A 14,215-nucleotide genomic window follows, 5' to 3' on the forward strand; every position below is an offset into this window, starting at 1 on the left:
TATAGCACTTATTCGTTCACTCTTCCCTTTCTTTGGGAAAAAAAAACTTAGTTTTTAATTTCATCAACTCATTTATAGAAATTCTAGACCATTTTCATTATAATACACATAAATATTATATTAAAGAAGTTATAAAGATTTGAATTTTTAATAAATAAATAAAATAAAAAATATCGGTAGAAATTGATAACAAAATAAGAAGCAACATAAAAATAAAAAAAATAATAAAAAAATAAAAAAATCCAAAAATGGATATAATTTGTCGTATTATATCGAGGCAAAATTTGGGGGGAGAGAGCGAGCTTGTATTGACGCCTTAGCCCTCTCTCTCTGCCGCCCAAAATTCTGGTGTCCGCCTCGATATTTTTCGTATCTGGAAGAGGAAGAACAGCTACAGTACCAATTTGAGAAGAAGAAGAAGAAGAGGAAAGATTTTGAAGGGATAGAGTTCGCGAGAGAAAGAGGAGGGCAAAGATGAAGACGACCAAAGGAGGTAAGGTGATGAACCCTACGGATGCTTACCGAAAGGAGCTTCGCAAGAAGGAATTGAAGCGGGTAATTGTTCTTCAGACCTTTTTTTTTTTTTGGATTTTTGCCCCTCAGTCGACTCTTTAGTTCCACTAGTTTATCTGATTGCTGCCGTCTTCGAACCTCATTTGCGTTCATCTTTTACTTTCCACAACGCCCTGATTTCTGTATATCACCTACAATCAAATAAATTCGACGAGACAATTCACTTATTCACTTTTTCTATTCATGATATGTTGGACACGATTAATCTTACACTGAAATTAGATATACTGGCTCGTTTGGATGCATTCAGGGCTGTGCCTCAATTTAGTTTGAGGGTTTTAGATTCGTGAGATGTCACTGAATTCTTGTAACTGATCTTAGGCTTAGGTACCCCGTCAACTTTCCTCTAGGAATCAGTGTGTTGTCTGAGACCTTCATTACCTCCCCAAACTGTTGCATTATGTAAGATGGGGACTAATTAGAGACTGTACTCGAGTGTGAAAGAGTAAAAGTGCAATTACACTGCAGTTACAATTGATTCAAGTTTCTATCTCTTACGTTCTTACTTCAGTTCTATTTCCTTTGAAAATGGTTCTTTCGTTAACAATAAGGAAATTGAGAAGCTTATTGGGGCTTTCGTGTGGTGTAAGGAGTATGTAAAGAAAGAGGTTGCCATCTCATTCACTGGAAAACTGTCAATTTTCCGTTGGAGATGCAGGGCCTGGATATTGGCTTGAAAGCCACAGCCATTGAGTCTAGATAAATTTTTAGGGTCTTTTTTTTCTAAATGATTGCTTATATGGATGGTTCACAACCAGGAATCAATCTTGAAGAAGCTCATCCCCTTGGACTTGTATACCTTCTTATTAGACTCCTATGAAACAAATTTGTAGTCTAAGTTGGGAAAGGGTAGATCAGATTTCGGAGGTTCTTGGTGTCATGACATTAAATTCAAGCTTTGTTTATTTCAGGAATTTAAGAGTTCATTACTTTGGATTGAAGTTAATTGTACATAATAGAAAAAACTTTTTTTTTTTCTTTTTGCGAACCATTTAAATTCCTTTGGTTATTAGTGTTTTTGCGATGTGATTGTCCATGATCGGATTCAAATCAATAACCTCTAACTACAGCTGTTATTTGTGCCTACCAGAATAAGAAAGAACGAAAAAAGGTAAGGGAGGTGGGAATTTTGAAGAAAGATCCTGATGCAATCAAGGAGCAAATTCAAAAGTTGGAAATGATGAGTAAGTCGCAATCTTTATGAACTCTATTAACTTAACCGTAGATGGTTTCTGTAACGTTCTTTGTTGATTTGAGAGGCCTATTTTATTATCTTGATCATGAGCAACATCAAGGTGTTTAGACTTTGATGTTCAAATTTTATTTATGATTGTGACAGATAGTTTTATTGACAAGAGCCTTCGATTATCTATTTTCATTTTTATTTTTTGTGGAGTACAAGTCGCTTTCTCATTTCAGTTATTTAATTTATTAGTTTATTTATTTTTTAAAATCTTAGCACTATGGGGTTTTATGCAGAGGCTGATGGTGCCCTCGATAAAGCTAGAAAGCACAAGAAAAGACAGTTAGAAGATACTCTTCATCTTGTAATAAAGAAGAGGAAGGTAATTTTTGTTTCCAATAAAATCTCGGAGAAATCTCATCAATAATGCTTGTTTATCACTAAGATTTAAGTAAAAATTGGTAAGGAGAATGAAAAGCTGATCCCCTGTAATGATGATCATTTATTGAAACAAACCGGACACACACCTGTTAACTTTCTTTTAGTTTTTTCTGTTTCACCTATGGTCTTGTACTTCCACTTAATGGGGTATGTTATAACTTCTATGCGATCTAAGCGTTCAATATATTCATCTACGTGGTCTTCCTTTAGTTTGCACATTGACAGTAAGCTTCCCAGCAATCATGTTGTCATTCTCTCTTGGACAGGAATATGAAGAGAAAATGAAGGAAAAGGGTGAGGTCCCAGTTATGTTCAGGTATCAAAGGCTCTCTTGCTCATTAGTGCTATTACTCTTCATGCAGTTAAATGCATTTTCACTTTTGGAAATATACCATGGTTTATAATCAAGCTCTGTATTCTGTCTTTTGGCCAGTCATTTAGGACCTCCAAAAAGACGAACAGAAGAGGAGGAAGAGGGAGCAAATCATCCGAATCCTGAAGTGAGCAAACTCTAATTGATTATCTGGTCTTTTTTTTTTCTTCTTATATTGCATTTCTGGATTCTATTTGATATTTTTCTGCCACTTCAGGACTCTGTTTACTACCACCCCACACTAAATCCCACTGGAGCTCCACCACCTGGGAAGCCTCCTATGTTTAAATCTTCAATTGGTAAGTTAACTTCCTATTGAATCTTGTAGCAAAACAGAAATCTACACAGGTGTTTTCACATTCCTATGCTCCACTGAATTTTTTTCTGAATATGAACTATAGGACCAAGAGTTCCTCAATCTGATGCTTCTACTAGTGGTGTTGCATCATCCTCAAACATGGAGCCAGAGGATGTTCCCTTGGCTGTACCTCCACCTCCCCCTCCGCCTCCTTTGCCAGACTCTGCTAATGGTCCTGCTCTACCTGATTCCTTACGTCTACCTCCTCCACCTCCATTGCCGCCTATGCCTGTAGCATCAAACTTGGGTTTACCATCGTTGCCTCCACCACCTCCTGGACCTCCACCAAGGGAACAAGTTGCAGGTCGCTCTCCCTTTTTGCTGCCTCCATCTTTGCAGCAGGCTACTATGATGCACCCTACTGGAACCAGTGAAGGTGAAAAGGAGAGAAATCAGCCTGATTCAGGCTCCATGGGGCCTTCTCATCAGGTAATTTCCCCGTTTAACTCCTTTTCTTTAGCTGACTTTTCCGGGTGAAGAAAAAGCTTTATGCATATTATACAGAAACTGAAGGAGTCTTATTAATAATTACTCTTAGCAAGCTAACATTCTTATTGGTCTCGTTCATTTAGGTACCTACTACTCTCCCGCCACCTCCTCCCCCACCTGGGATGCCACCAAAGCCAGCAAGTGATCAGTCTGAAGGTGTATCAGGTGATGAGGAGAGAAATAATTCTTCAGTCACTAAAGATGTTTCTAAACTTGTTCCTCCACCTCCACCTTCAAGACCTCCAGTACCTGGGCCTTCATTGATACCAACCTTGCAGACTGATGTATTACCCCCTGGAATATCTCGATTTCCCCCACCTCCACCTCCACCAGATATGCGGCCAACATTATCTGCACCTGGACTCCCACTTCCGCCTGGAATGATGGTCCCGTTGATGGCAAGGCCACCATTTGGGCCTCCCCTTGGACCTCCACCCATGATGAGACCACCTCTTCCTCCTGGCCCTCCTCCCACTTTTCATGAAGATGACCATATTGCACATATCCCAACTGTCCCTCAAAAGCCCTCATATGTTAAGTCTGCTGCGTCTACTGTCGTTAAGCGTCCACTGGCTCAGCACACTCCAGAACTTACAGCAATGGTAAGATGACTTAATATGCTAGTCTGGTGCAATTTAATTTTAAAATTTGCAGTCGTTGATGCTATTGCTAGGAATGTTAGGGTACAAACCATGGCTACCACTGATTATCACAAACCTATCCATCATTAGCAAATTTAATATAAAACATTCCAAGCTGGCAGGTGTTGTATATGGCTGGCAATCTCTCAGGGGAAGAGATACTATATGCTAAGGGTCACAAGGAAAGATATGTCAAGAGGATAACTATAATTTTTAAGTAGCCAGTTTTTTTTTTTTTTTTTCCATAGAAAACTTACCATATATCCAAAGATGAAGAAACAGCCCGAAGGCCTTCGGGATGAGGAGTCCTTAAGCCTGATTTGAAGGATTGACAACAAAAGTCCTCCAATCTAAATTAATCGGATAATGCTGTGTATTATAAGAAGAATTGTGTAAAGCATGCCACGTAGAAGCTGTAAACTATACATTAACAAGAAAAGAAAAGAAAAAAAGACCTCGTGGGGGACTTATCTAAAAACAAAAGCCTATTCCTTTCTATCCAAACCAACCACATTAGGGATCTGCTCGCATTGTATGCTTACCTAGCTTGAATCTTTGACCTTCAACCCAACGTAAGTAAATTTCTTATAAAACTTTACTCCGAACCTTTTGAAATTTTATTGCAAAAAGTGAGCGAGTTGGGGCCTGATCAAGGACAATTTTATGCTTTCACACCTGATAAAGTAATGCTCCTGTAGTTCTCCTCTTCAATCAGTGTTCTACCTGAGCATGGAAGTAGGAATGATGCTGTTGCTAGGCATGTCATTTATGCAATGGACACGTTTTCCTGTATTGTTCTAGTGCAAATCTACAAGTGATCTCTAAGATAGCATTATGCGGAACATATGCAGTTCTACCTAAAACCAACATGTAGCTTTGATCCATGGCCATTGGGAATTAGAAAGCTTCACTGTACAATTTATCTTAGTCTGCTCGAACTCAGAAATATATCAACTTTACTCCGACTTTCTTAACTTATATCATGCCACTTATTCAGGTTCCTGCATCAGTTAGAGTGAGAAGAGAGATTGCAGCACCAAAGACAAAACCGAAGCCTTCTCCATCAACTGCAGCAACACCGTCTCTGCCCACAGCTCCTATTGTAGGGAAGCCAGAGTTGGTTAGCTCGACATCAGCCCCAAAGAAACAGAGTATCGATGACTCATATATGGCCTTTTTGGAGGACATGAAAGCCCTTGGCGCTCTTGATGGATGAGATGTTGAATCGGTTTACATGGGAACTGTAGTCAGCAAGTGTAATGGAAAGGGAGGTGAAACAAATGGCTTGTACTTCCCAACAGCTGAGAACAATTCGGGGACGATAGATCATTGCCTTCTGTCTTCAAGGTTTGCTTTGCTGCATATACCTGCACTAGTGGAACTGCTTCATTTCTTGATAGGGGCATTTAACTTAGGCCTTATATTGTGTCATGTAGACGTTCTTATACTTCGAAAAAACTGGAAATTGTTCATCAGATTTTATCTCGAATAGATGCCAAGCTGATCTTACCCTTATTTTCTAAGGAAAAACTTGGCCTTTTCTTTTTTCCTCTGAAGCTGTGCGACTGGCCATTTATTCTTGAGATTTGAAACAATCATATGAATAAGGCTATTTCGAGAAAGAAACCTTGCTCATAGTTCAAGTTTTTTCCCTTTTCCAATCAATGATCTTCCCCAATATGAACCATCATTTGCTCATCATCACGTTCTTGGACTTTCGCAGAACAACAGGCCACTAGCCTTCGTTCTCAATAAAAAATTTCTGGGTCACATCTCAAACCGTCCAGATTACAAAATTATAAAATTATTTGGATTCTTTTGTGTAATCTGAATAATAATTAACATATTTCTTCTAACATGCTGTCCAGATGAGAAGATTAAGCCGTATTAGATCAATTGTTCATCGATCACACAGTGTTCTTCAATCCCAAAATGAGAGAAGCGAAGTCAAACTGTGCAGTCATTTGGAACTGGAACTATTATGTTATATATATGTCACTTTTTTTTTTTTTTTTTTTTTTTAATTTCATATGTTTATTATTTTTCAAAAGGAATACACAAACTGGAATCAATGTCAACTGAAAGGATGAAAACGATTCTTTTGGTTTCGAATTGTTTCTTTTGACAATTTCAGCCATTCGTCACGCCTGATGTCAACCTCATCGTTGAAATTATCGATTTTCCCTAATAATAAATCCAAGTTGGTGGTTTCCTCTCGAAACTCCTGATCTTCGGGTTAAATTTGGTTCGTAAAAACACCGGTGGAACAACGGCGATGCATTTAAATCATATCCAAATTCAATTCTGAGCTGAAAATCAGTGGCTTTCTCAACAACCCTGTTCCATTAAAGTGCAGGTAAAAGTCAACGACGCAGCGGTCTTCCATTGTTCGTATGAGCTCACAAGAACATGTCGAAATCTCAATGAAGCGGGCTGGAGAGAGAAGCTGGATTAAACAAAGTCCCAACTGGTAGAGAGAGAAAAAGGGTATGAGAATTTGAAGTCGGTAATGGACACCATGTTCATAACTCCAAGTTCTTATGGTCTCTTTCCTTTCAGCTTGAAATGCCGACACCCCTTTTAGCCTACTTACAATAAGTTCTTCATTCAACTGTTTGCAGCTATGGGGCGTTCTATTGGGGCCATCCTCTTCCTCTGTGGCCTGCTACTGCTGCTTGTTCATCCGACAGCTTCACTTCCCTTATGCTCTGATTCAAGTAAGTTCTTGTTCTCCTCTTTCACTTGGTTTAATACCCTTTTTCTGTTTTGATGCTTCAATTTCTTGTTCATATCTTGGTGTAGCGGCGCCCTTTACTTTGAACACTACATTGAAGTTCTGCCCTTATAAGGGGAGTGTTTGCTGCAACGCTTTACAAGATGGGGCTATACAGAGACAGTTCCAATTGATGAACATTTCTGATCCTGCCTGTGCTTCCCTTATCAAATCCATTTCCTGTGCGGTACGACCTGTTCATCCCCTTTCTTATATTAATGATTGTTCCTTTTGTTCTTAACTGCTTGGACTTGTTTAATCATCATCTTGTATGTTTTGTTACCAATTTTGTGTTCATTCTTATCATATCTTCAGAGGTGTGATCCATTTTCCGGTGAGCTATATAAAGGCAATTCAACACTTAGACCAGTTCCTCTTCTCTGCAACTCCACTGCAGAAGGATCACCACAATCCAACCAAGCAGCTACTGATTTCTGCTCTAAAGTATGGGATACATGTCAAAACGTTACCATAGTCGACTCCCCCTTTGCCCCATTGTTACAGCGTCGAGCTGGAGTAGCTAATAACTCCAGTGCTAGCAAGCTTTCGGATTTATGGCAGTCGAAAACTGTCTTTTGTGACGCGTTTGGTGGAGCATCCACGGAAGAATCAGTCTGTTTTGTTGGTGAACCTGTGTCTCTTAACAACACCGAACTTCCTAGCCCTCCACATGGTTTGTGTCTTGAGAAGATTGGGAATGAATCTTACTTGAATATGGTGGCTCATCCCGATGGATCGAATCGTGCGTTCTTCGCTAACCAAGCGGGGAAGATTTGGTTAGCTACTATTCCAGAGAAGGGATCAGGAGGAGTGTTGGGGATTGATGAATCTAATGCATTTCTAGATTTAACTGATGAAGTTAACTTTGATACTCAATTTGGCATGATGGGACTTGCATTTCATCCAAACTTTGCACAAAATGGAAGATTCTTTGCTTCTTTCAATTGTGACAAGGTTAAATGGTCAGGGTGCTCTGGAAGATGTTCTTGTAATTCTGATGTTAATTGCGATCCTTCGAAACTACCATCTGATAGCGGATCCCAACCGTGTCAGCATCAAAGCGTCGTCGCCGAGTACACCGTTAACGGCAGTGCATCGCAGCCTTCATTGGTATAAATCTCTAAACACTTCACATACTTTTGTTGTGGGATCTAAAGGAATGTCAATTCTTATATTCAGGCAACAGCTGCAAAGCCATCAGAAGTAAGAAGAATCATCACAATTGGTCTTCCATTTACTGCTCATCATGGAGGACAGATACTCTTCGGGCCGGATGGCTATCTTTACTTCATGATGGGGGACGGTGGCGGTCAAGGCGATCCTTACAATTTTTCCCAGAACAAGAAGTCATTGCTTGGGAAGATTATGAGGCTTGATATCAATAACATTCCAAGTAAGTCTTGAAGTATTCTCCAATGAATGCTAGTCTGTAATTCGCTTCACTGTGTTCTCATAATGGTTTGTGCAGGTCCGGAAGATATTGATAAACATGATCTATGGGGAAACTATTCTATTCCTAAAGATAACCCATTTGTTGAAGATCAAGAAGCTCAGCCGGAGATATGGGCTTATGGATTCAGAAATCCTTGGCGCTGCAGTTTCGATGCAGAAAGACCTTCCTACTTCGTCTGTGGAGATGTTGGACAGGTTCGAATGTCGTTTTTACACGTTTATATCGAGAGGTTATAACTCATTAAAGGATGACAATAGTAAATATTTGGTGTAGTTTGTTTTGAATGAGCGAAAAGTTTAAAAAAAAAAATGTCAAATTATGATGTATGTTGTGATAGTTCAAGTTTCAACTGAAATTTGAGATCCCACGTTGGTTGGAGAGGGGAACGAAACATTTCTTATAAGGGTGTGGAAACCTCTCACTAGCAGATGTGTTTTAAAAACTGTGAGGCTGATGTCGATATATAATGGACCAAAGCGGACAATATCTGCTAGAGGGAACTTGGACTGTTACAAATGGTATCAGAGTCAGACACTGGGCGTTGTGCCACTCTAAGGAGGGTGGATTGTGAGATCCTGCATCGGCTGGAGAGGGGAACGAAACATTCCTTATAAGGTGTAGAAACTTCTCCCTAGCAGCGTGTTTTAAAATTGTGAGACTGACGACGATATATAACAGGCCAAAGTGGACAATATTTGCTAGTGGTGGGCTTGGACTGTTACAAATGGTATCAGAGCGGCCGTGTGCCAGCGAGGACGCTGGGGCCCCAAGAGGGGTGAATTATGAGATCCCACATCAGTTGAAGAAGGGAACGAAGTATTCCTTAAAAGGGTGTGGAAACCTCTCCCTAGCAGACGCGTTTTAAAACCGTGAGGCTGACGACGATACATAACGGGCCAAAACGAACAATATATGCTAGCATAGGCTTGGGCTGTTACAAAATCTGTCATTTCTCCGGGAACATATGAGTAGTGGCATCTGTAGAGAAGAGATATCGACGTTTGGGTACCCTCGATCACCCTTCCTTTTCACCTGAACTAGTTGAGAGAGATTAACCCGCACCACGTACAATATACCTTGTACATTGAAATGTTCATAGCTTTTTATGCTGCTCTTTTTTAACATTACTTCAAATCATACCTTTTCTTTTCTTACAGGATCGATACGAAGAGGTCGACATCATCACAAAGGGCGGGAATTATGGATGGCGCGTTTACGAGGGTCCTTATTTGTTTCCTCCAAAATCATCCCCTGGAGGATCTACACCTGCAGATTCCATAAATCCAATCTTCCCAGTGATGGGCTACAACCATTCTACAATAAGCAAGAATGTAGGTTCTGCATCGATAACAGGCGGTTATTTCTATCGATCGAAGACCGATCCGTGTATGTACGGAAGGTACGTACGTATGTTCATATGTTCATGAAGATTCAAACATAACCCAATCTCATTGTGTTCTTTCTGAGCCAGGTACTTGTATGCAGATTTGTATGCTTCTGGTTTATGGGCAGGAATTGAAAACCCAGAAAGCAGTGGAAACTTCACAACAAATGAGATTCCTTTCAGTTGTGCACCTGATTCTCCTATACCTTGCAGTTCCACACCAGAAACTTCTCTTCCAGCCTTGGGTTATGTCTTCTCATTTGGTGAAGACAATGACAATGACGTCTACATTCTAACCAGCAGTGGCGTTTACCGGGTCGTCCCGCCTAGTCGTTGTAAGTACACTTGCTCATTGGAAAACTCGACATCAACGGTTGGAAGCTCTGGTCCAACGCCGTCCCCTCCGTCTCGTGCAAGTCGGTCGACAAACTCATGGAGCAGCCTGGTACTCTTACTCCTGCTGCTACTGCTTGTGACTTGTTACTGATTACACGCTTGATATATATGCAAGGGCACTGATTATTGTATGAGGTTCTGTAACATGAACTCAAATCTGAAGGCCCCTCGAAGGGAACAGCAGCCATTCACATCATAAGAGAACCAGCTTCAAGATTTGCTCTATGTATACTATGAAGTGTTGGTTTTAAATAGATGTTAAGTTTATTATATGAATTATCATATCATTCACTATCGTTAATGTATATCACCGCTAGTACACTAGTACACTATTTGTGAGATCCCACATTGGTTGGGAAGAAAGACGAAACATATTTTATAAGAGTGGAAATTTCTCACTAACAGACACGTTTTAAAAATCTTGGGGGGAAGTCTGAGAGGAAAAAGTCAAAGAGGACTATCTACTAATATTGGTTTGGACGGTTACAAATGGTATTAGAGCTAGACATCGGGCGATATGCCATGAGAGGTGTGCCAACGAGGACGTTGGGCCCCGAATGGGGTGGATTGGGGGATCCCACATCGATTGGAGAAGGGAACCTGGAAACCTCATCCTAGGAGACGTTTTTTAAAAACTTTGAGGGAAAGCCTAAGATTGAAAGTCCAAAAAGGTCACTACATCGATTGAGAAGGGAGAGAAAAAAGTGTATCGTATCGAAGATCGAAGAAGTTTTGGCTCAACAAAAAAAAATTCAAATCAATATCTATTTCATAAGTTCATTTCTAAAAATTCAAAACCTTCGAGATTTGAAGTTTAAAGACTTAAAAATGGGTTGATTGACAAAGTTCTAATTATATATATATATATATGTAAAACTAAATTTTATGTTTTTGAATGAATGAACGCGGAAATTAGAACTTGGCGGTGGCTGGAGGTTCATTTGGCGGCAAGATGAGAGGTACTGGAGGGGCGAAATTGCTCTGTAGGGAAGGGAAGTTTCTATGGCAGCAAAACGAGAAGGCAATTTGCTTCCTATGAGGATTGCAAGAGGCGATGGGGACGATGTTTCGGTCGGTTGCCTGATCGCGTTAAACCGCGCGGCACGCCGGTGATCAGGTGAACTCAAAATTAGCGAACTATTGCGTTTTTTCAAATTCTAAACACGCGAGAGTTAATTGTTCTCACATTCGGGTTATTTTGAGCCTTTCCAACCACTTTTGAAAGCGTTATCTTGTTAATTTTGTCTTGATTTTAGGTCTACAATGTCGGACAACTAGAGTTGCTAGAAATAGCAATCGATTTTCATTACTGATAGAGCTCTTCGAATCAGAATCGAAGTGTTCAAAATTGGAGTTCCACATTCAGATGACCGAGGATAGTGGCGATCAGGTTCAATGGAAGCCGACATTTAGAAGCCTGAATACTCCGCATCTCACACCAGAAGCAATGAACTTGAGTACCACACAAACACTTCCCTTCAATGCTTTCGAGTAATGAATGTGTGCAAGGGCCCCAACAAAGACTGCAAGTTTGATGATATGCAGGTATTCTGATTTGTCCATGTGCCTTCAAATACTTATCTAAACAGACATACACTCAACATGTGAATGGATGAAAAGCATATCATATCAGATTCCTAATAGTTTATGAAAGATTAATAAAAGACCCAAAATAGTTTTTTATGCTTAGGAATTGAAAGAGAGCATAGACCAAATACAATGAACTTGGGAACTAAAATAAGATTTGTACCTAATAATTATTTAGTAATATTGAGTGAGAATTGTCGGTCTGAGCTGGTTCAAGTATGTATTCTCAACCAAAAGTTCATCCAAAGGACCAGAGATTCAAGTTCCAACCTCGAGAATTAAGATTTTCAACGTAAAAGTACTTTTCTTTTTCAAAAGTAATCATGATGGATTGAGTTTTGAACACACTTGTAAGTGGAGGTAAGAATTATTAAGCTAATAACTTGGGCATTTTATTAACTAAGAGAATTCCATAACATTGTTAGATAGGAGCACTAGGCAGAAAGTGGTAAATTCAACTTGAAGACGAGCCTTCCGTTTGTAACTGTAGATCAGTTGTGGTTGATCCCTCTGTACTTACTTCTTGAGATTCCTTAATGATCGCTGCTTCCTTTGCCCCTTGTAGAGTTTGAACCAATTTGAGAAGACGTTTCTCAATGTCATCTTTTGGAGACTTGGGCATGAGATTCTCTGCAACGTCAGCAGGTGTGATTTTGACATCTTCCATCAGTTCTTTGATTTGATCAAATAGCGGATGAGTTTCAAGATTCAGGTAATTTTTTGCCAGCACTAGGAATGACTCAAAACTGCAATATGAAAGCTCAATATGTTTGTCCATCCGACCAGTTCTGATGAGGGCTGGATCAAGCTTCTCCACATAATTGGTTGTGAAAATGATTAGTCTTTCCCCTCCACAGGCTGACCATATTCCATCGATGAAGTTCAACAATCCAGAGAGAGTGACTTTGCTGCTGGTATCATCTTCTTTGTTGGAAGATTCCTTGGGGGGTTTTTCTTTCTCATCATCCTCGGACTTCTTTTCTTTCTTCTTCCTCTGCCCCGTAAGATCGAGTGAGCAGTCGATGTCCTCAATCACTATTACGGATTTACTTGTAGTCTCAATCAAAAGCTTCCGAAGCTCTGTGTTGTTCTTTACTGCTGTGAGTTCCAAGTCATAGATATCATAGTTTAGTAGATTGGCTATTGCAGCAATCATAGTTGATTTCCCTGTCCCTGGCGGACCAAATAGTAGATACCCACGTTTCCAGGCCTTCCCAATTCGAGCATAAAAATCCTTACTGCTAGTGAAGGTCAGCAAATCATCTATAATCTCCTGCTTTTTCTCTGCTTCCATCGCTATTGTGTCAAATGTTGCAGGGTGCTCAAATACTATGTGGCTCCACATAGTGTGGTGGTAACTCCATCTTCCACCAGAACCATTCGTGTAAAGCTTCCTTTGCCTGTTACTTACTCGGATTTCTTTCCCTTCTGTCAAGACATGATTCAAGTATGGTTCTGTAACTAAACTTCTGTGCTTCTTATGGAAAGTGAGTGAATAGTATCTCCTGTCAGGACTATACGAGTTGTCAGAATTTGTTGATGAACCTGTTCTGTTTAAAACCCACCATACTTTCACTCCTTGAAATTCGTCAGTCACCTTCTCATGATCATCCATGCTGAACACCAAGTTGGTGCTATCTTTACCTATCTCCGCTTTGAGTCTTTTGGCAGTGTTGGACGCATTCTTGCTGAGATATGATTCAATAGCAGTGAATGCTTCACTACTCTTGAGGCGTTCGCCAGCAAACTCATGGATTGATATCTGGATGTAAGGATGGAAGTAATTCATGAGTCTACTCCAGTATTTTTGAAAGAATCGAACAACTGCTCGTGGGCAGTATTGTTGAATCATAGCCCAAGCAAACATGAAGCTCGCAATTGTTGGACCAGAAGCCACCCACAAACTCGCCATCGAAGCTGCTCCTGTCCACATCCCTGTAGTTGTGTTGTGGTGAAGCTGTCCCTGAGCAGAGCTTATGTTCTCTAGACTACTGAAGAGGAGAAACATTTAGAGAGAGTGATATAGAAAGAACAAGAGAGAAACAGTTGGATATATTGTGGCGTGCAGAAATTGGGTACTTGCATTTATAGGCAAATGAAGAAGACCAAAGTGGTGGACTGTGGCCTACCCATAAGCTCCAAGTATCCTTGAGTAAGAAATTTCTGGCTGGGGCCAATCAACGAAGACTCCCTCCCAGTTTGACTTTCATCAGGTATTATCATTTTTTTCTTTCTTAATCTATTGAGTTGTTTATTAGTAATGACTAAGCAGGCATTAGGGCGTGGAATTGGACGCACTTTTAAGGAAAGGAAGCGTCCTGTAGGATTTAGATTCCTCAAAATGGCTTTTACATTTGATTTCAGGCCACAAGCTAGAAAACGACACATTTGTTTGAGCGATGAGCAAGGGAAATTGAATTGTTTAACTCAAAAGACAGAATGATAATTATAGATTATTCAGAAAAGATATTATAATGGGAGGAGTCTGAGTCAGCAGCAAATGAGTGTTGGAGTTGGGTTGGATTATTGGAGCTGGTGGTTGAAAGTGACGTAGTAATGAACGT

General features: G+C 40.1%; 3 protein-coding genes across 4 annotated transcripts; 2 read left to right on the forward strand and 1 right to left on the reverse strand.

The window, feature by feature from the left end:
• Positions 1 to 278: 278 nt before the first annotated feature.
• LOC111783683 (basic proline-rich protein-like) lies at positions 279 to 5,608 on the forward strand. Its single transcript, XM_023664602.1, has 9 exons — positions 279 to 555; positions 1,664 to 1,757; positions 2,053 to 2,138; positions 2,464 to 2,513; positions 2,631 to 2,697; positions 2,788 to 2,869; positions 2,972 to 3,357; positions 3,501 to 4,019; positions 5,056 to 5,608. Exons 1-9 carry the CDS (start codon positions 475 to 477, stop codon positions 5,272 to 5,274), a joined length of 1,584 nt encoding a protein of 527 aa, XP_023520370.1. The 5' UTR covers positions 279 to 474; the 3' UTR covers positions 5,275 to 5,608.
• A 485-nt stretch (positions 5,609 to 6,093) lies between these two features.
• LOC111783682 (HIPL1 protein) lies at positions 6,094 to 10,396 on the forward strand. Of its 2 annotated transcripts, none has more exons than XM_023664601.1 (8): positions 6,094 to 6,564; positions 6,680 to 6,775; positions 6,861 to 7,018; positions 7,147 to 7,941; positions 8,011 to 8,224; positions 8,300 to 8,478; positions 9,442 to 9,683; positions 9,756 to 10,396. In XM_023664601.1, exons 2-8 carry the CDS (start codon positions 6,682 to 6,684, stop codon positions 10,153 to 10,155), a joined length of 2,082 nt encoding a protein of 693 aa, XP_023520369.1. In that variant the 5' UTR covers positions 6,094 to 6,564; positions 6,680 to 6,681; the 3' UTR covers positions 10,156 to 10,396. The 2 variants fall into 2 exon arrangements, with proteins under 2 accessions (XP_023520369.1, XP_023520368.1); XM_023664600.1 differs by having other exon boundaries at positions 6,095 to 6,545.
• A 1,575-nt stretch (positions 10,397 to 11,971) lies between these two features.
• Positions 11,972 to 13,863, reverse strand: LOC111783688 (AAA-ATPase At3g28580-like). The gene has a single exon (XM_023664606.1). It carries the CDS (start codon positions 13,657 to 13,659, stop codon positions 12,106 to 12,108), a length of 1,554 nt encoding a protein of 517 aa, XP_023520374.1. The 5' UTR covers positions 13,660 to 13,863; the 3' UTR covers positions 11,972 to 12,105.
• Positions 13,864 to 14,215: the final 352 nt, after the last annotated feature.

The sequence above is a fragment of the Cucurbita pepo genome, chromosome LG20 (assembly GCF_002806865.2).
Source record: "Cucurbita pepo subsp. pepo cultivar mu-cu-16 chromosome LG20, ASM280686v2, whole genome shotgun sequence".
Classification (NCBI taxonomy): Eukaryota; Viridiplantae; Streptophyta; class Magnoliopsida; order Cucurbitales; family Cucurbitaceae; genus Cucurbita; species Cucurbita pepo.

Coding starts and splice junctions, on each gene's coding strand:
- LOC111783683 (XM_023664602.1), top strand. CDS start 475: ATGAAGACGACCAAAGGAGGTAAGGTGATGAACCCTACGGATGCTTAC. Junction 556..1,663: donor GCAAGAAGGAATTGAAGCGG/GTAATTGTTCTT, acceptor TGTGCCTACCAG/AATAAGAAAGAACGAAAAAA. Junction 4,020..5,055: donor CTCCAGAACTTACAGCAATG/GTAAGATGACTT, acceptor CCACTTATTCAG/GTTCCTGCATCAGTTAGAGT.
- LOC111783682 (XM_023664601.1), top strand. CDS start 6,682: ATGGGGCGTTCTATTGGGGCCATCCTCTTCCTCTGTGGCCTGCTACTG. Junction 7,019..7,146: donor TCAAATCCATTTCCTGTGCG/GTACGACCTGTT, acceptor TCATATCTTCAG/AGGTGTGATCCATTTTCCGG. Junction 7,942..8,010: donor GTGCATCGCAGCCTTCATTG/GTATAAATCTCT, acceptor TCTTATATTCAG/GCAACAGCTGCAAAGCCATC.
- LOC111783688 (XM_023664606.1), bottom strand. CDS start 13,659: ATGTTTCTCCTCTTCAGTAGTCTAGAGAACATAAGCTCTGCTCAGGGA.